The sequence below is a fragment of the Bombina bombina genome, chromosome 1 (genome assembly GCF_027579735.1).
Source record: "Bombina bombina isolate aBomBom1 chromosome 1, aBomBom1.pri, whole genome shotgun sequence".
Taxonomy (NCBI): Eukaryota; Metazoa; Chordata; class Amphibia; order Anura; family Bombinatoridae; genus Bombina; species Bombina bombina.
Window position 1 is genome coordinate 168,675,007 of NC_069499.1, and position 24,253 is coordinate 168,699,259.

Sequence of the window (24,253 nt, forward strand, 5' to 3'; positions counted from 1 at the left end):
TGACCTTTTATAATATAGGATAGCCCCCAAATAGGTGCCAAAACAGAGAGCTCCATGTCCCCTTTGTAGTGAGCACCTACCTTGTGCTTTGATGGCAGAAAAGCAATGCCTTGCATCAGCACAGCAGACTAGAATATAGTTAAAAGAAGTACAGTGCCCTATACAAAATTAATTATTTTTTTACCAAGCAATGTAAATTCTTACATAACCAGATATTTATTATTTATGTGTTTGACTATTTGAAAGTCTTAAAGTTTACACGTCATTTCAAGATCAATTTGTAACAGTATTTGATCATGGAAAATGTAATTTTCTATAATTTGTCAGGTTTGTCTGAACAACACAGTACTACACTAAGTCCAGGTATCAGCGTCATATCCCCAGAAAAGCTGTCTGCCAGCGCAAGGAGACGATTTGAAATGCATGTAAGTTTTTTTATTTATTTATTTTTTAATCTATTTTGTGGACTAGTATGACAAATATATTTGGCTTCTCAGTTGTATTACCCTCATGGAATCCAACTTCCTACTCTCCAGAAAGAGGAGATTGCTTCTCTAGAGGAACCTATTTCTTTAGAGGAGGTCGCCTCCACAATCAAAGACCTCCCAAGAGGAAAAAGCTCAGGCCCAGATGGCTTCAGTGCCAAGTATTATAAAATGTATGCCCCTATATTAGCCCTGCAACTAATGGTAATGTTTAACACACTTGAGGATAATACAGGATTCCCCTCTAACATGTTATCTGCTCATATCGCGGTCCTTCCAAAACCGGGAAAAGCCCCAAACAAACCCGAAAACTTTATACCCATCTGATTATTAAATATTGACATAAAAATCTATGCCAAAATATTGGCCAAACGTCTTAAACTTCTCCCCCGCCTCATCTCCCCAGACCAAGTGGGCTTTGTCCCTGGCCGAGAAGCACGTGATAACACTATCAAAGTTGTCCAACTTATTTTATATGCTCAGAACAATAATATCCCCATATTCTTAATTTTAACAGATGCCGAGAAGGCATTTGACAGAGTCAGTTGGGACTTTCTCAAAGCCACGATGACCCACATGCAATTTGGCAACAAGTTTATCAATACAGTCTTCATTATACTTCCACCCATCCCCTCGGGTTAAAGTTAATGGTCTTTTATCACATCCATTTCAAAACTGCAATGGAACAAGACAGGGATGCCCTCTATCCCCTCTTTTGTTTGCATTATCGGCCGAGGTCCTAGTCCAAAAATTAAGAAATAACAGAATATCGGGAATACGAGTCAGACACACCGAACACAAATTAACCCTGTATGCCGATGACATTCTACTTACCTTATCGCTACCCTCATAGAATTCCAGAATTATGGAGAAGTCTCCAATTTAAATTTAAATAAATCAGAGCTGTTTACCAAAAAATTAACTCAAGGCACTCATAGGTTGTCCACTTGCTGTATCAAAGAAGAGGGAAAGGAAGATGGACATAAAGTGCGAGCACTCAAAGAAAAAAAAATAATATATGTTAAGAAAAACAACAAAAATAATGTCATGCCTTAAAGGCAGGAAAGAGAGGGAAATCAACTCAGGAGAATTAAAATATAACTTTTATTGTATAAATAATTAATAAAGATAATGTAGTGTATGTGTATTAAAACTTAGATTAATAACTGAGAGATGAGTTGGCAACTCATATGACACAATAACTTAGTATATCAAATTATAAAAATAACCCACCAGAGAATTGCACCAAGAAAGAGACCAATGTCTCACCACAATTAATTGTATACTATGAAATGGTGCAGATTCAGAGGTTGGAGACCGGAAATTACTAAGAAAAACGAACTGGGAAGCTAAGAATTAGCAAGCTGCTAAAGAGTTAATGGTTTACCACTTAATACTAATACCTATAGACAACTAATTGAGGCTGTAGCCTCGCAACAATAAAGGTATAAAGCCAAAAATTAGTGCAACTCTAAACGCAGCAAGTATCTGTTAAAGCCCAGTATAGTTAAGCAAATAACAGGGTTAAAATCAATTAAAGTAACTCTATAGGTACCCTGACGTGTTTCAGAGGTTCACTGATATACTTCTTCTTCACAGGGGTTGATAATAGTGATTGATAATAGTGTTCCGTTGGTGTCTCTATTTAAACGTGTTGGGCGGCGGCACGCCCTCAGTTTCAGATTGGCTATTGTGGAGCATGTGACCTGACGTTACGTTGTCAGGCATTTAAACTGTTATATTTTAATATGTGGCATATGTTGTTGTCCCCTTTCTATGTTTGCTATGTAATCTTAGGTGTATTATAGCCATATGTGGCCTCATTCGGGTGTTTTAATTTTACTAATTTAATGATTTGGCATTTTGCCGTATTTCGCGTGTGACGTATTACGTAAACGTCATCATGTGACTATCAAACTCCGTTGATAATTTTACAATTTACCGAGAGTCGATGTTTTACCGGAGTAGGAGCTTGGTGTCTGCAATCTGTTCATATTCTATATAGATACAAAGGTAAAAGAAGGATGAATCATAATGTGTTAATAATATAGATGAGCTGGGAGACCAGCACAATTAATCTGGGATATTTTGGCAGTGTAACTAAACAGATAAATGTATATCTGTATAGAGTCACTCTAATAGGGATAAATATTCAATAGAAAATATGGAAATTATAAGATGAATTTCAACCATGCCCATAGATGTAAATATACACTGTGCATAATTAAGATTTTTACATTATGTATAACGATATTTGTGCAATATATGCTCCGCTGGAAAATTACTTATTATTATTAAGATATCCTAGCATATATGTGCTGAGTCCAGCCCCACTAATGTGCAAACATAAATAAAGATATTGTATGTCTTCTGTGTAGGGACACTTTGATAGTTATAGATATTCAACAGAGTATTATTAGACAGGATACTACCATAACCATAATTATAGATATCTACTATCAATAAGCAGATATTTCCTATCTATAGTTAAGTCCATTATTTGGGACAATATTTTAAGCAATTTTGGCCATTATGAATATATCATTGAAACAGAGGCAACGTTGGTACAATGCCCTCAAAGTGGGATAATGTCCTGAACACTATTATATGTCTGAAAATAGACAATTTCATGAGTATTCATATGGCATGTAGATAACATATTAAAAGATATACATAAGTGATATCCTTATAATTAAATGTATCAGAGCAATAGATTAATCTTGAGAGAAAGCCCAGACAGTTATTTTTCTCAATATAGTCCCTGTATATAGAGAGTCCAAAGTTATTACAGAAAGGCACCATATCCATCTTGTTCATTTATGCCAGATGGTGCCAAAGTATTCAGCAAGAAAATCCATCTATATTCTGCTTGTAATAGCATGGATTCCACATTACCACCTCTTATCCCAGGTTGTATTACTTGTAGGACATATATATTTAGAGTCAGTTTGGTACCATGAAATTTCAGATAATGTCTGGCTACAGGGGATAGGCTCTTATTATTCTTTTTATTGTCAATTTGACAATTCTTAATACTATTTAGATGTTCACCAAGTCTGATCCGTAATTCACGTGTTGTAATACCAATGTATTTTTTGCCACATATGCAAGCTAAGCAGTATACGACATTCCTTGTTCTGCAGTTTGCAAATCCATACATTTTCTTTATGCTTCCAGTGAATGTCTCAAATTCTCTGACATTGATAACATATTTACAAAAACTGCATGATCCGCAAGTGTATGTGCCACAAATATGGGTGTTGCATCTTTCCCCCTTCTTTGATACATCTTCCTTTCCCCCTTCTTTGATATCATCTTCCTTTCCCCCTTCTTTGATATCATCTTCCTTTCCCCCTTCTTTGATACATCTTCCTTTCCCCCTTCTTTGATACATCTTCCTTTCCCCCTTCTTTGATATCATCTTCCTTTCCCCCTTCTTTGATTCACCTTCCTCTCCCCCTTCTTTGATACATTTAACATTTAGGACAGTGACCACCCCCCATGTCATTTGATAGATAATAATATTTAACCGTCTAGTATTTCTAGACTCCTTAATAGTATTACTTTTTGTGGGGCATCTATTTATCTCACCTCAGCACCCTCTAAACTATTTGAAGTAAATTACAAACTCCTTCTAGATACAGATACCTATCTGCGTGGAAAAATAAACACTTTTTTCATGGCTAGGACGCATAGGAGTTATACAAATTAATGTGCTGCCCAGAATACTCTACTTCCTCCAAACACTCCCTAACCCTTACATCATACATACCTTCAACAATTACAATCGGCAATTGATAAATTTATCTGGAGAAACTCTTAAGCCCAGAGTCAATAAGTGCAACCTCTATTTAGCTAAAGAAAAGGGTTGTCTGGGTATGCCAAATCTGGACCTTTACAAAAAGGCTGTAACTTTACAACTACAAGCAGAATTATGCGCAATTTCTGCAGCCAAAACCTGGGTACAACTAAATAAAGACATTCTAAACGTAGATAAAGTTGGAATGCTAGGATGTTTACCCCCCTCAGCTAGATCTCAAAGTGAGAGAACCTACCTGTTTTTTGAAAACCTATATAAGCAATGGCATAAGATCCTGAACACGCACTCACAAATCTCCTTGGCTGACTGACCCCATATATAGATAATTCAGAACTACCACTTTCTAAACATAAATCAAAAGATCATTCAGATAGTCATCTAAATCAAATAGCTATATACAAATACATTTCAAACAGTAAATTAAAATCATTCACTGATGTAGCAGAGTCGGATGACTCTCTAGACTGGTATTCTTATGCTCAAATCAAACACTATATTGATACTCACCCGATGAAAAAGCATCTTACCAGACCACTAACCCTGTATGAGAACTAATGCACTATGAAACCACTTCCTAAACACATCATATCCATGACTTATCACTTACTATTAAATTCAGATGGCCACTCTCTCCCCTCCTACATTCACAAGTGGAACACAGAATTAGAGTCCCCTCTGACAGAAAAAGAATTGAATAGAGTTTTCCTTAACCACTCAAAAGCATCCGTTTCCTCTAGAGTGCAGGAAATTAATTATAAATTCTTTTTTTTTTACTCCCTCCCTAACACAAAACTACAATAATTCTAATAACTGCTCTCTCTCATGCTACCGTGACATGTAATAATAAGGTTATCCGTTTATAAGTAATCACATAAGGTTATTTGACTGTAATCTGTTAAATTCAGAACTGAATTTTTTATTTATTTATGAGCTGAATCACTGAAGATAATCTGTCCATGATGTTGAAATTCTTTGTTTCCTTCCTAAGATAGGGAGAGCCCACGGCTTCATTCCTTACTGTTGGGAAATACAACACCTGGCCACCAAGAGGAGGCAAAGACAGCCCAGCCAAAGGCTTAAATATCCCTCCCACTTCCTCATTACCCCAGTCATTCTTTGCCTTTCGTCACGTTAGGAGGTGACGGAGAAGTTTCAGAAGATTCGGAGAGTCCTGAAAAAGAGCATCTGCCCTTCGAGATAGGACTGGAGTTTTGTGAGAGTATTGATGAAAGTTAGAGTCTGGAGATGCAGGGAAAGTTTTTCTGCAAAACCATCCAGACTAATGCTTACAGCTCCTAAGCAATCAGTGTTAACGAGTTTAACTGCCTGCTTTCTCTCACTCAAATCCATGTCAGGAGCGCTGCTATAAGACTGTCACACTTGAGAGGCTGTGTTTTGTTCCACAGCATGATCCTGGAGGTAAGATTGTTTCAATTTTTACACATAAAACGCTATAACAGGGTCACAGTGTGGCTCCTTTATACCTTGATAGAATTCAGGGTTAATATCCTCTGAAGGGGATTTATTGAACAGTTGGGGTTAATTAATCAGTGTATTCATTATTTACATGCTGCTTTGGGTGATTTTTTTCCTGGACTGATAGGCTGTGTGTTTTTGGCTGGAAAAAACAGGTTTCACTTTTAAGTTTCACTTTTGTTTATGAAAGTGTTGCACAGCTCCTATTACTTGCTGTACTTGTAATAACAGGGGGTTTATGTTCATTTCCTCCATTCCGGCTGAGACTTGAACCTGAGAAGAGCGTTTCCTCTGTTAACTGTCTGGGTCTAGGAGGTGATGAGTGCCCCAGCCATTGGGAGTATAAAGGTGCTATCTCTATGCTTGCTAAACATACTACTATACCTCTTGAGGATAGTTCTTCGTTCAGAGAGCTGATGGATAAGAAAATAGAAACCTTTCTGAGAAAGATGTTTCAACATACAGGATTTTTGCTTCAACCGGCGGCTGCAGTTGCTACGGTTACCAGAGCGCCTACCTACTGGTGTGACTCTTTGTCGGAACTCATTGAGGTACAGTCTCCCCTCGAGGATATTCAAGACAGAATTAAAGCTCTGAGAATTGCTAATTCTTTTATCAGATGTGAACATGCAAATTATTTGCCTAAATGCAAAGGCCTCTGGCTTTGTGGTCCTAGCCCGCTGGTTGAAGTCTTGGTCTGCTTATATGACTTCTAAGTCCAGACTCCTTTCTCTTCTCTTCAAGGGAAAGATTTTATTTGGTCCAGGCCTGGACTCCATTATTTATACGGTTACCGGAGGCAAGGGTGCCTTCCTACCGCAAGATAAGAAGAACAAGTCTAAGGGACGACAATCTTCTCATTTTCATTCCTTTGGTTCTGACAAATCTCAACGACAACAATCCCCCTTCAAGCCTGAGAAACCTCAAGAGTACTTGGAAGACGGCTCAGTCCTGGAATAAATCCAAGCAGAATAAGAAGCCCGACGAAAACAAATCGGGATGAAGAGGTGGCCCCCGATACGGGATTGGATCATGTAGGGAGCAGACTGTCTCTTTTTTCAGACACCTGGTTCAAGGACATACAGGATCCATGAGTCCTGGAGGTTGTATCTCATGGATACAAGATAGGCTTCAAATCTCATCCACCATGGGGCAGATTCCTTCTCTTGAATCTGTCTACCAGACCAGAAAAGAGGGTGCGTTCGGGATCTATCCTCCTTAGGAGTTGTTGCCCTGGTGCCTATCGAAGAAAGAAGTTTGGGGTTTTATTCAAACTTTTTCGTGGTCCCAAAGAAGGAGGGAACTTTCCGCCCAATTCTGGACCTAAAGTGCTTAAACAAATTTCTCAGTGTCCCTTCCTTCAAGATGGAGATAAGGTCCATCCTTCCTTTAATTCAGGAAGGCCAGTTTTATGACCACTATAGATCTGAAGGACGCTTACCTTCATGTTCCAATCCACAGGGAACACTTTCAGTTCCTGAGGTTTGCATCCCAGGACCAGCACTTCCAGTTCATTGCCCTTCTGTTTGGCCTAGCTGCTGCTCCAAGAATCTTTATGAAGGTTCTAGGGGCTCTTCTAGCCGTTGCCAGAACTCAGGGTATTGCAGTAGCCCCATTCTCTGAGTCCCTTCTCAGTCTTCTTTGATCACATGGATGGAAGATAACCTTGGAAAAGAGTTCTCTTATCCCAAGTACCAGGGTGGAATTCCTGGGTACTATAATAGACTCCATATCCATGAGGATATTTCTAAAAGACCAGAGACATTGCAAGCTAACTTAGGCATGTCTTGCCCTCCAGGCCTCCTTGAGTCCCTTTGTGGCTCAGTGTATGGAGGTGATTGGTCTCAATGTCCTGCATGGACATCATTCCTTTTGCCAGGTTCCGTCTCAGACCTTTGCAACTGTGCATGCTGGGACAGTGGAACGGCGATCATTCAGATCTGTTTTAACAGATTGTATTAGACAGCCGGTCAAGAGAATCGCTCTCTTGGTGGCTCTGTCCAGATAATCTGTCCCGAGGGACATGCTTCTTAAGACCATCCTTGGAGATTGTGACTATGGATGCAGGCCTATCCGGATGGGGCGCTGTTTGGGGTGCCAGGAAGGCACAGGGGTTGTGGACTCAGGAGGAGTCCTCACTCCTAGTCAATATTTTGGAACTTCGGGCAGTTTTCAAGGCCTTGAAGGCTTGGCCACTTCTGGGTTCGTCCCAGTTTATCAGATTCCAATAAGACAATATAACCTCGGTCGCTTACATCAACCATCGGGGGGGAACGAGAAGTTCCTTGGCGATGAAGAAAGTATATCAGATTCTGGAGCGGGCGGAGGATTTTCTCAGCAGGCAATCCTTCCATCCAGGTGAATGGTCTCTCCATACTGAGGTGTTTGCAGAGATATGCAGAAAGTGGGGGACGCCAGAGATCTCATGGCATCCCGTCTCAATACCAAGCTACCCAGGTACGGGTCGAGGTATCCCCAAGCGGATCTAATAGATGCACTAGCAGTGCCCTGGAGGTTCAAACTCGTATATCTTTTTCCTCCATTACCGCTTCTTCGTGAAGTGTTTGTCCGCATCAAGCAGGAGCGGGTATCAGTAATCCTGATTGCTCCGTTGTGGCCGCGAAGGACATGGTTCGCGGATCTAGTGGGGATGTCCTCATCTCCTCCGTGGAAGTTACCTTGTCGCAGAGACCTGCTGATACAAGGTCCATTGTTCATTAAAATCTAGATTCTCTGAGGCTGACTGCGTGGAAATTGAAAGCTTAGTCTTAGCCAAGAGAGGTTTCTCTGAGAGTGTCATTGATGCTCTTATTCAAGCTTGTAAACCAGTTACTCGGCGTATCTACCACAAGGTGTGGAGGACTTACTTATTCTGGTGTGAAGGGCGTGTTTTCTTTTGCAAGATGTACCGAGTCCACGGATTCATCCTAACTTGTGGGATATTGTCCTTCCTGACAGGAAGTAGCAAAGAGAGCACCACAGCAGAGCTGTCTATATAGCTCCCCCCTTAACTCCACCCCCTAGTCATTCTCTTTGCTGGCTCTAAGCAGGAAGGGTAAAGAGAAGAGGTGTTAAACTGTTAGTTTTATTTTATCTTCAATCAAGAGTTTGTCATTTTTAAATGGTACCGGTGTTGTACTATTTACTCTCAGGCAGGACATAGATGAAGATTTCTTCCTGGAGGATGATGATCTTAGCATTTGTAACTAAGGTCCACTGCTGTTCCCACAGAAGCTGAGGAGTACAGGAAAACTTCAGTGTGAGGAACGATTTCTTGCTATACAGCAATGAGGTATGTTCAGTCATATTTTCTGTAGAGACTGTGTTAACTCAGAAAGGCTGACAGTGTCCCCATTAGGGGAAGGGTAAGCAGTAATCCTAGTGTTATCAGAGATTTTTTACTAGCTTGCATAAAGGGTTAATTTTTTGTGGCCACTCAGTTTGTTATGTGAATTTGGGACAAACGTTTTTGTGTCTGGGAGTAACGTTTTCTGTTTTATGGGACATTTGCTTGAGGGTTCTTTGGGGTTGTTTATAACCCACATGGCTTTCAGGCAGGGTTTGTTAGTTTTGTGTAGGCCCCAGCAACATCGAGTGAGGTGGGTGGGGCCTACATTTACAAGCAGCAAGCAACTTCTCCTGAGGTCCTGATAGTCTTCTGAGGGACTAATTGAAGCTTTAAACCCCAGATTATCGCTTCCTAGGGGCAGGTAGGGCCACAGCAGAGCTGTGGCAATGTGCTTTAGGGGTTTTTAACCGGTTTTAGACAATTATCAATCCGTTTTTTTTCATTTGGGGGTCTATTGATTTTTTACTTGTGGTGCAATCCTTCTAAAGCTTAATGGGTACACTGTTAAAATTTCGGAATTTTTGAAGCAATTTTAACCTGTTTTGCAGTTTGTGTATGCCTTTTTTTCTCTTAAAGGTACAGTACCGTTTTTGCAAATTGTGTTTTTTTCATTAAATAAAGTGTTTTCTAAGCTTGCTTGCTTCTTTACTAGCCTGTTAAACATGTCTGACACTAAGGAATCTCATTGTTCAATTTGTTTAGAAGCCATTGTGGTACCCCCTCTAAGAATGTGTCCCAATTGTACTGATATGTCTCTAAATTGAAAACAGCATATTTTGACTTATAAGAATTTGGCATTAAATGATTCTCGGACAGAAGTAAATCAGGTTTTGCCGTCTAGTTCTCCCCAAGTGTCACAACCAGTTACGCCCGCACAAGCGACACCAAGTACTTCTAGTGCGTCTAATTCTTTCACCTTGCAAGATATGGCTTCAGTTATGAATACTACACTCACAGAGGTTTTATCTAAACTGCCTGGGTTGCAAGGGAAGCGCAGTAGCTCTGGGTTAAGAACAAATGCTGAGCCTTCTGATGCTTTAGTTGCCGTATCCGATATTCCCTCACAATGTTCTGAGGTAGGGATGAGGGATTTGCTGTCTGAGGGAGAGATTTCTGATTCAGGAAAGATGTTCCCTCAGACAGATTCAGATATGACGGCATTTAAATTTAAGCTAGAGCACCTCCGATTATTGCTCAGGGAGGTTTTAGCTACTCTGGATGATTGTGACCCTATTGTCTTTCCAGAGAAATTGTGTAAAATGGACAAATATTTAGAGGTTCCTGTTTACACTGATGTTTTTCCGGTCCCTAAGAGGATTTCGGACATTGTTACTAAGGAGTGGGATAGACCAGATATTCCGTTTGCTCCCCCTCCTGTTTTTAAGAAAATGTTCCCCATTTCTGACACCATAAAGTACTCGTGGCAGACGGTCCCTAAGGTGGAGGGAGCTATTTCTACTCTGGCTAAGTGTACAACTATACCTATTGAAGACCGTTGTGCTTTCATTGATCCTATGGATAAAAAGTTAGAGGGTCTCCTAAAGAAAATTTTTGTTCATCAGGGTTTTCTTCTTCAACCTATAGCGTGCATTGTTCCGGTAACCACTGCAGCTGCTTTTTGGTTTGAGGCTCTAGAAGAGGCTCTTCAGATGGAGACCCCACTAGATGATATTTTGGACAGAATTAAGGCCCTTAAGTTGGCTAATTCTTTTATTACAGACGCCGCTTTTCATCTTGCTAAGTTAGCGGCAAAGAATTCAGGTTTTGCCATTTTAGCGTGAAGAGCATTATGGCTTAAGTCCTGGTCAGCTGATGTGTCATCTAAATCTAAGCTTTTGACCATCCCTTTCAAAGGTAAGACCCTTTTCGGGCCTGCACTGTAAGTGATCATTTCAGACATCACTGGAGGGAAGTGTCATGCCCTCCCTCAGGATAAGTCAAATAAGACAAGGACCAAACAAAATAATTTTCGTTCCTTTCGAAACTTCAAGGGTGGTCCCGCTTCCTCTTCCCCTGCTGCAAAGCAAGAGGGGAACTTTGCTCAATCCAAGCCAACCTGGAGATCTAACCAGGTTTGGAACAAGGGTAAACAGGCCAAAAAGCCTGCTGCTGCCACTAAGACAGCATGAAGGGGTAGCCCCCGATCCGGGACCGGATCAAGTAGGGGGCAGACTTTCTCTCTTTGTTCAGGCCTGGGCAAGAGACGTTCAGGACTCCTAGGCCGTAGAAATTGTAACCCAGGGGTATCTGCTAGATTTCAAAGATTCTCCTCCAAGGGGGAGGTTCCATCTTTCTCAGGGGCAAGGTTTCTACTCCAATCTGTTTGTGGTTCCCAAAAAAAGAGGGAACCTTCAGACCAATTCTAGATCTCAAGATCCTAAACCAATTCATAAGAGTTCCATCCTTCAAGATGGAGACCATTCGGACTATTTTACCAATGATCCAGGAGGGTCAATATATGACTACCGTGGATCTAAAGGATGCGTATTTACACATTCCTATCCACAAAGATCATCACCAGTTCCTCAGGTTTGCCTTTCTGGACAGGCATTACCAGTTTCTGGCTCTTCCCTTCGGGTTGGCCAGGGCGCCAAGAATCTTCACAAAGGTGCTAGGGTCCCTTCTGGCGGTCCTAAGGCCGAGGGGCATAGCAGTGGCGCCTTATCTAGACGACATCTTAATTCAAGCGTCGTCTTTCCAACTTGCCAAGTCTCACACGGACTTAGTGTTGGCCTTTCTAAGATCTCATCTTATTCTTCTCACAAGAGTTCCATTCCTGGGAACTCTGATAGATTCGGTGGACATGAAAATATTTCTGACGAAGGTCAGGAAATCAAAGATTTTAACCACCTGCTGAGCTCTTCATTCCATTCCTCGTCCGTCAGTGGCTCAGTGTATGGAGGTAATTGGACTTATGGTAGCGGCAATGGACATAGTTCCGTTTGCTCGCTTGCATCTCAGACCACTGCAACTATGCATGCTCAAACAGTGGAATGGGGATTATGCAGATTTATCTCCTCAGATAAATCTGGATCAAGAGACCAGAGACTCTCTTCTTTGGTGGTTGTCACAGGATCACCTGTCCAGGGGAATGTGTTTCCGCAGGCCAGCGTGGGTTATTGTGACGACGGACGCCAGCCTACTGGGCTGGGGTGCAGTCTGGAATTCCCTGAAAGCACAGGGTTTGTGGACTCAGGAGGAGGCCCTCCTACCGATAAATATTCTGGAATTAAGAGCGATATTCAATGCTCTTCAGGCGTGGCCTCAGCTGGCTTCGGCCGGATTCATCAGTTTTCAGTCGGACAACATCACGACTGTAGCTTATATCAATCGTCAGGGGGGAACAAGGAGTTCCTTGGCGATGATAGAAGTTTTCAGGATAATCTGATGGGCAGAGACTCACTCTTGCCATCTATCAGCGATCTATATCCCAGGGGTAGAGAACTGGGAGGCAGATTTTCTAAGTCGTCAGACTTTTCATCCGGGGGAGTGGGAGCTCCATCCGGAGGTGTTTGCTCAACTGGTTCAGCTATGGGGCACACCAGAATTGGATCTGATGGCGTCTCGTCAGAACGCCAAACTTCCTAGTTACGGATCCAGGTCAAGGGATCCTCAGGCAGTACTGATAAATGCTCTAGCAGTACCCTGGTCGTTCAACCTGGCTTATGTGTTTCCACCATTCTCTCTCCTTCCGCGTCTGATTGCCAAAATCAAACAGGAGAGAGCTTCGGTGATTTTGATAGCGCCTGCGTGGCCACGCATGACTTGGTATGCAGGACCTGGTGGGCATGTCATCTCTGCCACCATGGACTCTGCCACTGAGACGGGACCTTTTGATTCAAGGTCCATTCAAGCATCCAAATCTAATTTCTCTGCAACTGACTTCTTGGAGATTGAACGCTTGATTTTATCAAAGCGGGGTTTCTCTGAGTCGGTCATAGATACCTTGATTCAGGCTCGAAAGCCTGTAACCAGGAAGATCTATCATAATATATGGCGTAAATATCTTTTTTGGTGTGAATCCAAAGTCTACTCATAAAGTAAGATCAGGATTCCTAGGATTTTGTCTTTTCTCCAAGAAGGATTGGTGAAAGGATTGTCCGCTAGTTCCTTAAAGGGACAGATATCTGCTTTGTCTATTCTGTTGCACAAGCGTCTGGCAGATGTCCCAGACGTTCTGGCTTTTTGTCAGACTTTAGTTAGAATTAAGCCTGTGTTTAAACCTGTTGCTCCGCCATGGAGTCTCAATTTAGTTCTTAAAGTTCTTCAGGGGGTTCCGTTTGAACCCATGCATTCCATAGATATTAAGCTTCTATCTTGGAAAGTTCTGTTTCTAGTTGCTATCTCTTCAGCTCGAAGAGTTTCTGAACTATCTGCATTACAATGTGACTCTCCTTATCTTGTTGTCCATGCTGATAAGGTGGTTTTGCGTACCAAACCTGGGTTCCTCCCTAAGGTTGTTTCTAACAGGAATATCAATCAGGAAATTGTTGTTCCTTCTCTGTGTCCTAATCCTTCTTCTAAGAAGGACCGTCCATTGCACAACTTGGACGTGGTTCGTGCCTTGAAGTCTTATTTGCAGGCAACCAAAGATTTTCGCCAATCATCTTCTTTGTTTGTTGTCTATGCTGGAAAGCGTAGAGGTCAAAAGGCTACGGCTACCTCTCTTTCCTTTTGGCTGAAAAGCATCATCCGTTTGGCTTATGAGACTGCTGGACAGCAGCCTCCTGAAAGAATTACAGCTCACTCCACTAGAGCGGTGGCTTCCACATGGGCTTTTAAAAATTATGCTTCTGTTGAACAGATTTGTAAGGCTGCGACTTGGTCTTTGCTTCATACCTTTCCAAATTTTACAAATTTGATACTTTTGCTTCTTCGGAGGCTATTTTTGGGAGAGAGGTTTTGCAAGCAGTGGTGCCTTCCGTTTAGGTTCCTGTCTTGTCCCTCCCTTCATCCGTGTTCTAAAGCTTTGGTATTGGTATCCCACAAGTTAGGATGAATCCGTGGACTCGGTACATCTTGCAAAAGAAAACAGAATTTATGCTTGCCTGATAAATTTCTTTTGCGATGTACCGAGTCCACGGCCCGCCCTGTCTATTCAAGACGGATAGTATTTTTTATGTAAACTTCAGTCACCTCTGCACCTTATAGTTTCTCCTTTTCTTCCTTGGCCTTCGGTCGAATGACTGGGGGGTGGAGTTAAGGGGGGAGCTATATAGACAGCTCTGCTGTGGTGCTCTCTTTGCTACTTCCTGTCAGGAAGGACAATATCCCACAAGTTAGGATGAATCCGTGGACTCGGTACATCGCAAAAGAAAGAAATTTATCAGGTAAGCATAAATTCTGTTTTTTTGCTGGCACAGAGTTAAAGTTGCCAGGATCTTATCTTTTCCCCAGGATGGGCTGGAGAAGGGCCTTTCTGCTAGTTCCCTGAGGGGACAGATTTCGGCCCTGTCGGTTTTATTGCACAAGTGAATAGCTGAGCATCCAGGCATGCAGTCCTTTGGTAAGGCTTTGATTAGGATCAGACCTGTGTTTAGATCTGGGGCTTCTCTTTGGAGCCTAAATCTTGTTCTTCAGGTTTTGCAACAGGTTCCGTTTGAGCCTCTGCATTCCGTTGACATTAAATTGCTATCTTGGAAGGTTCTCTTTTTATTGGCTATTGCCTCTGCGAGCAGAGTTTCTGAGATTTCTGCTTTGCAATGTGAGCCCCCTGATCTGATTTTGCAGATAAGGCAGTTTTACGTACTAAATTAGGTTTTCTTCCTAAGGTTGTGTCAGATCGCAACATCAATCAGGAGATTGTGGTTCCTTCCTTGTGTCCTAATCCTTCTTCATCGAAGGAACGCTTACTTCACAATTTGTATGTGGTTCACACCTTGAAGTTCTATCTTCAGGCTACTTAGGAGTTTAGACAATCTTTCTCTTTATTTGTTGTCTATTCGGGGAAATGTAAGGGGCAGAAGGCTACTTCGACTTCCCTATCTTTTTGGTTAAGGAGTGTCATCCACTTTGCTTATGAGACAGCGGCACATCGTCCTCCTGAAAGGATAACGTCTCATTCCACTAGAGCAGTGGCTTCCTCTTGAGCCTTTAAAGGGACACTGAACACAATTTTTTTTTTCTTTCGTGATTCAGATAGAGCATGCAATTTTAAGCAACTTTCTAATTTACTCCTATTATCACATTTTCTTCATTCTCTTAGTATCTTTATTTGAAAAGCAAGAATATAAGTTTAGATGCTGGCCCATTTTTGGTGAACAACATGGGTTGTTGCTTATTGGTGGATAAATTCACCCACCAGTAAACAAGTGCTGTCCAGTGTCTGAACCAAAAATTGTCTGGCTCCTTTGCTTAGATGCCTTCTTTTTCAAATTGAGATAGCAAGAGTATGAAGAAAATTTCATAATAGTAAATTAGAAAGTCGCTTAAAATTGTATGCTCTATCTGAATCATGAAAGAAAAAAATTTGGGTTCAGTGTCCCTTTAAGAACGAGGCCTCTATGGATAAGATTTGTAAGGCGGCTACCTGATCCTCCTTACATACTTTTTCAAAAGTTTGATATTTTTGCTTTGGCTGAAGCAGCTTTCGGGAGAATAGTTTTGCAGGCTGTGGTGGAATCAGAATAGGGTCCGCCTCTTCCTTTTTGTTCCCTCCCGTTATTCATTTAGTGTCCTCTGGAGCTTGGGTATAGTTTTCCCAACAGTAAGGATTGAAGCCGTGGACTCTCCCTATCTTAGGAAGGAAAACATAATTTATGCTTACCAGATAAATTCCTTTCCTTCTGGATAGGAAGAGTCCACAGCCCCCGACCGTTTTTTCTTGTCTATGGGCGGTCCCCTATTATTTAATTTATTCTTCTAGCACCATTTATACCCTAATGTTTTTCCTACTTTTCCTTGTTCCTTCGGCAGAATGACTGGGGTAATGAGGAAGTGGGAGGCTGGGGTGTCTTTGCCTCCTCCTGGTGGCCAAGTGTTGTATTTCCCAACAGTAAGGGATGAAGGAGTGGACTTTCCCTATCTGGAAGTTCAATAGTGTCAGTTGCCTAAAGGGATAACATGCTGTAATATTTCCCCTTAAAGGGATAGAAAAGTTTAAATTTTAAATGTGCATTGGTGCATTTCATTTTTAAATAGAATCACTTTTGTAATAACGTGTGGTGTTGGAATACTGGTGCACTGGCCCTTACAGAATATGTGTATACCATTGAAAAACAGTAGCTTTTACTAGAAGCATTTTTGCTTTTTCAATTAATTTAAATTGTGGCCTTTCTATCCCTTTAAAAGGACATTATAGATTAAAAATGACCGGCTCTAACATTGCAAGACTACAGAAGTCTAGTAATTAGTGTTTTATGCCCCATAAGGTAGCACTCACCAAGCTTCCCTACATTTCAGTACTGCCTTTTAATAAACATGGAAGACGACGTATGTCCACCTAAAAAGGTGATGTTTGTTTAACGCTGAGGGTTTTCTGTCCAACCATTGGTGCATTTCATTTTTAAATAGAATCACTTTTGTAATAACGTGTGGTGTTGGAATACTGGTGCACTGGCCCTTACAGAATATGTGTATACCATTGAAAAACAGTAGCTTTTACTAGAAGCATTTTTGCTTTTTCAATTAATTTAAATTGTGGCCTTTCTATCCCTTTAAAAGGCCATTATAGATGAAAAATGACCGGCTCTAACATTGCAAGACTACAGAAGTCTAGTAATTAGTGTTTTATGCCCCATAAGGTAGCACTCACCAAGCTTCCCTACATTTCAGTACTGCCTTTTAATAAACATGGAAGACGATGTATGTCCACCTAAAAAGGTGATGTTTGTTTAACGCTGAGGGTTTTCTGTCCAACCACTATGAAACTAGATATGTAAATTCTGATTATTTACACGTTTATTTTGAATTAGTCTGTTTCTGGCAGTTTAGCCTAAAGCAAACAATTGCTAGTTTCACAATACTTTTACAAACAATAAAAGATTTCTATAAAAATGGTTTTGTTTTATTAGCGATTTGACTTTTATGTGTAACTTTAATACTTATGAGTAAATAATGTAGTTGGATTACAATACAATAATGTTTATTCTCATTTTCAGGTCATTTCAAAACTTCAGACATTTATGACAAATTTCCAGCAGAGAAATAGTGAAATAGAAATTTTGGCAGTGAGTATTTTACATGCTAAAATAAACACAACACTATTGATATGTTGATTTTCCTGTTTTTTTGGATGAACTTATACTACAAATTACACTTTCTAGAGTTTTCTCTATTTGTCAGGACGAGAGCAATAAAAAAAAAATGCCACGTTAAAGTGATGGTAAAGGTTTAAATAGTGAGAGCGCTAATGGTTTATGTTTTAAAAAAATAATAATAATTAGAAATATATTAATAAATATTTCATACCGGCTTTACCTCTGAGTCAACAAACTGAGTTTTCCACAGGAGTTGCTTAGTGCTACCTCAGAAGAACTGTACATACTCACAGGATTTAGATCCTGTGTTTTCTAATATGTATTACTATCTATTACTATTATGAACAAAACTCAAGTAAAACATCAATCAGATTATTTATTTTTTGTTTCACATTATTTTGTTGATGTGTACCTGCTCAAGGAGGAATAATAAAACGCTCTAATATCCTTCAATGGTACCATGTGTTTAACCCTGCAAAGGTTCTAGACTAGAAGTGCACTGCTGATCCTGAGCTGAACACAGGGTTTGATTGGTGGCTATGCACGTATGCCGCCCCTGATTATATCAGCCTCAGTGTTCAGCTCCAGAAGTAAATTGTTGGTGCAGAGAGGACTCTGTCTGTTTAACCCCTTTGTGGGAAATTTCCTTTTTCTCTTTAAGAGGCCTTAGAGTGCCAAAATCCTACAGAGCAGACAGGAAATTGATTCTTAAGGGAATTATATTTTCCTATAATTAAATTATAATAGTTTTTTTTCTTTACATTTTTGGTATTTTATATTTCTAGTAATATTTTACAAAACAAAAAATAAAATGTTTTCTTAACCATTTCCTTGCTCATTCCTTTTAGGTAGATCTGCCAAAAGAAACTATACAAGTATTATTATCCTTAGAGGTAAGTTGTGTGTCATATAGAAAAATAATTCTATTTATTTCTTGTATTTAGGTTAGAAAATACCAAGAACAAACAATATTTGTTGTGCAAAAGCTACTATTGGAAACATATTTTTAGGTGCATATTCTTGTAATTTCATATTTAGAGCTTGTGGCTAAATTAGTCTTGTGTCTTTGAGTATTTAGAAATACTTTTATTATTTTATTAAATTTATTAATTTTATTATTTCTACCTATTTAGAATAAAGTAGTGCAAGTTGTAGCTTTGATTAAACGTAAAGAGACTGATTTGTCATTGGACAAAACCCCGGATGAACTAATATTTATGAAGCAGCTGTTTAAACCTCTGCTTCATAAGCCTTCCCACCAACTTAAAGTTGGAGGATGAAAATCACTCATTCGACTGGATTGAGTATCTCTACTCTCATGCAGTTGGTTGCATGAGGACAGGGAGCAGCATAAATATGGGGAACAAATGCTTCATCTTCTTCCTGTAAGTTGTGCACCTAAAATGTAAAGGCTATGCGCTACTTACAAATAACAAGTGCACATTTTTCATAATGTCCAACAAAGACCGACATTTGCCGGGTGGTAGGAGGAAAACCACATCCTCTCAGGATAGGATGAAGAAATGGTCCCATAGATATTTATGTTTTGGTGCATGAAGCCCATGCTGTGGGACTCACAGTGACTTGTGTGCCTCAGCATAAATTAAATCTGGCCCTATAGCAGATATCGAAATGTTGACCACATCAGTACTGCTGCAGCAGTGTCAGGGACACTCAAGTGTAATGTCATCCTTGACATTTTACATGTTTCAGTGCTGCGAGTCACCCATCTCAAGTAACGGTTAGGGATAGAGTTTACCTCTAGGAACCAAGAAAAGTCAGTAGCACACTGCTAGCGTTAGTGTTAGGGATGTCTGTGAGGGCAACTGGCAGCAGTGTTGTTGTTGAGATGAAATTGCAAGTGATATATGGTGGCCGCCTCATGTCATTGGCAAGACTGTGGCCACAGAGATATTTCAGTTTTAACATTATTGTGCAAGAGAGAATTCTAGTCTTGAGCCACATAACTAATTTTCTTCTGTTTGCTCCTGTTGCACTGTCTATATTTACTAGCTCCAGATATGCAGGTAGAATGACTTAAGGTGTATGTTAGTTTGGTGCTTGCTGGGAGGTTTAAAGTTTTCTGCCTGTCCCAGTTTCTAGATTAGATATGAATTATATGTGCCATTTTGCTGCAATATCTTTTTTACGTTTTTACATAGATATTCTAAACCTTTGAAAGGACAGTAAAGTCAAAATAAAAATTTTGTGATTCACACACAGAAAGCAACATTAAAAAACTTTTCAATTGACTTTTTATCAAATTTACTTTGTTCTCTTGGAACCGTTTTATTGAAAAGCATACCTAGGTTTTCTCACCAGCAGAAAAGCACTATTGGGAGCCAGATGTTGATTGGTGGCTGCACATATAGATCTCGTCATTGGCTCACCTTTGATTCTTCTGCCTTATATGATTTCATTAAATCTGTTAAAGAGACTCTGGGAGTAGAGGATGAACAGCCCCATAAAAATTTTGATTAGTTAAAACCTAGACCTTAATTGATTATTTCTTTCATGTAATTGGCAAGAGTCCATGAGCTAGTGACGTATGGGATATACAATCCTACCAGGAGGGGCAAAGTTTTTAAAACCTCAGAATGCCTATAAATACAGCCCTCACCACACCCACAATTCAGTTTTACTAACTTTGCCTCCCTATGCAGGTGGTGAAGTAAGTTTGTGCTTGATTTTCTTCTGTGATATACGTTTCTCAGCATTTTGAAGCCCGATTCCTCTCAGAGTACAGTGTTTGTCAGAGGGATGTGATGAGAGTATCACTTATTGATTCTATGGTTTTCCTCACGGGAAATCTTTTCAAAGGTTCTCTGTTATCGGTCATAGAGATTCATCTCCTACCTCCCTTTTCAAATTGACGATATACTCTCATATTCCATTACCTCCACTGATACTGCTTCAGTACTGTTTTAGCTATCTGCTATATGTGGATGGGTGTCATTACTTAAGACACTCTCAGCTATGGTTTGGCACTTTATGTATTACTATAAAGTTTTAAATATATGTAATGTACTTATATTTGCCATGAGTCAGGTTTATGTATATTTCCTTTTGCAGACTATCCGTTTCAAAATTGGGAAACATATTTAGGAAGTTATTTTTTATTACCTGGGGTATAGTCTTTTATTCAAATTGACTGCTTTTTCATTTTTTTTCGCGGGCAAAAATTAGGCTTGCGAGGTTGCAAAATACTAATATTTATTTCATTATGTGTCATTTTTGGCGCGAAGGTACGTTCGGTGATGCAAATTCGTCATTTCTGGCGTCTTAGTTGATGCCATGATTCCTTGCACAAGGTTGCGTCTGCCATGACGCGCATTGCATCATTTCCGGATGTTGTTAGCACCAAAAAATTTCATTTTGCGTTGTGCGTCATACTTGACGCCAAATAATTTAATTATTTAAATCCCACTTCCTATATGCCTCTTGCCTTTTTTAGGCTCAGAGGGCTATGCTGTTTGCATTTTTTTCCCATTCCTGAAACTGCCATATATGGAAATTGATAATTTTGCTTTATATGTTGTTTTTTTCTTACATTTGCAAGCTGTCTTAATCTGATCCTGTCTCAGAAACCACTGTTGGAACCCTGCTGCCTGATAACAGTTCTATCAAAGCTAAGTTTATCTGTTGTAAATTAGCAGAGATTATATCTCCAGCTGTAGTATGTAACAGTTTTGATGATAAGCTTTTACATGCAGATACCATCAGTACTAGTACAATGCCTGTTGTTCCTTCAACATCTAATGTACTTGATATTCCTGTGAATATAAAAGATTTTATTGCTGATGCGATTCAGAAGGCTTTGTCTGCTATTCTGCCTTCTAATAAACGTAAAAGGTCTTTTAAAACTTCTCATAAGGTTAATGAAATTTCAAATGACCGACAACATACTGAATTATCCTCCTCAGATGAAGATCTATATGGTCCAGAAGATCCTACCTCAGATATTGACACTGACAAATCTACTTATCTCTTTAAGATGGAGTATATTCGTTCCTTGTTAAAAGAGGTGTTGATTACTTTGGATATTGAGGAAATGGAAAACAAGTATCTACTTCAGCGCCAATATACACCTATAGGCCCGGAGGAGGTGATCCCTAGCTATCACCAAAAGATAAGATAAAGAAATAGGAGTGTCCCCAGGCGCCAACCTGATCGGAGGCTAAGGTGGAAGGAGTGGAATACGTGGGTATGCAAAAATAATTTAATACACCATCTAGTTACAAATATAAAATAGAATATTAAAAACAGTAATCATGGATCCATGTGCAAATAATAGATTAAAAAGCAAATAGTTACAGTAAAAACATATTCTGCAAGACCAATATAAAATAGAATATAAAATATAAAATTTATTGAGGAAACTAGTCCTCTTGATATTAAAACTAGTAAACGGTTAAATTCTGTTTATAAACCTCCTGTGGTTACACCAGAGGTTTTTCCAGTTCCTGATATTTCTGATATGATTTCAAAGGAATGGAATAGGCCTGGTACTTATTTTATTCCTTCTTCTAGGTTTAAAAAGTTGTATCATTTGCCAGCAATTAGATTGGAGTTTTGGGAAAAAATTCCCAACGTTGATGGGGCTATTTCTACTCTTGCCAAACGTACTACTATTCCTATGGAAGATAGTACTTCTTTTAAGGACCCTTTAGATAGGAAACTTGAATCTTGTATAAGGAAAGCTTATTTATTTTCTGGCTACATTCTTAGGTTTGCTATATCCATGGCTGATGTTGCAGCTGCATCAACTTTTTTGGTTGGAAAGTTTAGCACAACAGGAAACAGATTCTGATTTGTCTAGCATTGTTCGCTTGCTTCAACATGCTAATCATTTTATCTGTGATGCTATTTTTGATTTCATCAATATTGATGTTAAATCTATGTCTTTAGCTATTTTAGCTAGAAGAGCTTTGTGGTTCAAATATTGGAATGCTGACATGGTATCTAAGTCTAGATTACTATCTCTTTCTTTCCAAGGTAACAGTTTATTTGGTTCTCAGTTGGATTCAATTATTTCAACTGTCACTGTGGGGAAGGGAGTTTTTTTTTACCTCAGGATAAAAGATCTAAGGGTATATCTAAAGCTTCGAATCGTTTTCGTTCTTTTCGACAGAATAAGGAACAGAAAGCCAATCCTTCCCCCAAAGAATCTCGTTCCAATTGGAAACCTTCAAGTTGGAATAAATCCAAGCCTTTTAAGAAACCAAAGCCAGCCCCCAAGTCCGCATGAATGTGCGGCCCTCATTCTAGCTCAGCTGGTGGGAGGCAGATTAAATTTTTTCCGAAACATTTGGGCGGATTCTGTCCAAAATCAATGGATTCAGAGTATTGTCTCTCAAGGGTATCGAATAGGTTTCAGAGTAAGATTTTTTTTCTCTCACACGTTCCAGCAAATCCAGTGAAGGCTCAGGCTTTTCTGAAGTGTGTTTCAGATCTAGAGCTTTCGGGGTAATCATACCGGGGTCTGGGGTTTTATTCAAATCTATTCATTGTCCCAAAAAAAGAAAATTCATTCAGGCCAGTTCTGGATCTGAAAATTTTGAATTGTTAATGGTGACTATAAGGACTATTCTGCCTTTTGTTCAGCGAGGTCATTATATGTCCACGATAGACTTACAGGATGCATATTTTCATATTCTGATTCATCCAGACCACTATCGGTTTCTGAGATTCTCTTTTCTAGACCAGCATTACCAATTTGTCGCTCTTCCATTTGGCCTAGTGACAGCTCCAAGAATCTTTTCAAAGGTTCTCAGTGCCCTACTCTCTGTAAGCAGAGAACAGGGTATTTGTCGTGTTTCCTTATTTGGACGATATCTTGGTACTAGCTCAGTCTTTTTGTATTCTCCCGAATCTCACACAAATCAACTAGTGTTGTTTCTTCAAAGACATGGTTGGAGGATCAATTTACCAAAACGTTCCTTGATTCCTCAGACAAGGGTCACCTTTTTAGGTTTCCAGATAGATTCAGTGTCTATAACTCTGACAAATAAAATTGGTTTCAGCTTGTCAAAACCTTCAGTCTCAATCATTCCCTTCAGTGGCTATGTGCATGGAAGTTTTAGGTCTCATGACTGCAGCATCGAACGTGATCCCCTTTGCTCGTTTTCATATGAGATCTCTTCAGCTTTATATGCTGAATCAATGGTTCAGGGATTATACAAGGATATCACAATTAGTATCCTTAAATCCCAATGTTCGACTCTCTCTAACTTGGTGGTTAGATCACCATAGTATAGATCAAGGGGCCTCTTTTGTTCGTCCAACCTGGACTGTAATCACAACAGATGCAAGTCTTTCAGGTTGGGGAGCTGTCTGGAGATCTCTGACACAGCACAAGGGGTTTGGAAATCTCAAGAGGCAAGGTTACAAATCAATATTTTAGAACTATTTTCAGGGCTCTTCAGGTTTGACTTCTGTTGAAAAGAGAACCATTCATTTGTTTTCAGACAGACAATATCACAACTGTGGCATATGTCAATCATCAGGGTGGGACTCACAGTCCCCTAGCTATGAAAGAAGTATATTGGATACTTTCTTGGGTGGAATCCAGCTGTTGTCTAATTTCTGTGGTACATATCCCAGGTGTAGACAATTGGGAAGCAGAGTATCTCAGTCGTCAGACTTTACATCCGGGGGAGTGGTCTCTCCATCCAGGTGTGTTTTTTTCAGATTGTTCAGATGTGGGGTCTTCCAGAAATAGATCTGATGGCTTCCCATCTAAACAAGAAACTTCCCAGGTACTTGTCCAGGTCCAGGGATCCTCAGGCGGAGTCGGTGGATGCGTTAGCAGTTCCTTGGTTTTACCAACCTGCTTATATCTTTCCGCCTCTAGTTCTTCTTCCAAGAGTGATCTCCAAGATCATCATGGAACAATCGTTTGAATTTCTGGTAGCACCAGCATGGC

At 39.9% G+C, this 24,253-nt stretch overlaps 1 protein-coding gene across 1 annotated transcript in view; it reads left to right on the forward strand.

Moving 5' to 3' along the window:
- LOC128645008 (eIF-2-alpha kinase GCN2) overlaps positions 1-24,253 on the forward strand; it is a 98,350-nt gene that overhangs the window by 46,651 nt on the left and 27,446 nt on the right. Inside the window, exons 6-8 of the mRNA XM_053697717.1 lie at positions 328-425; positions 17,230-17,298; positions 18,177-18,221. Of these exons, the coding sequence (XP_053553692.1) occupies positions 328-425; positions 17,230-17,298; positions 18,177-18,221 (212 nt within the window). The remainder of the gene's footprint in view (positions 1-327; positions 426-17,229; positions 17,299-18,176; positions 18,222-24,253) is intronic.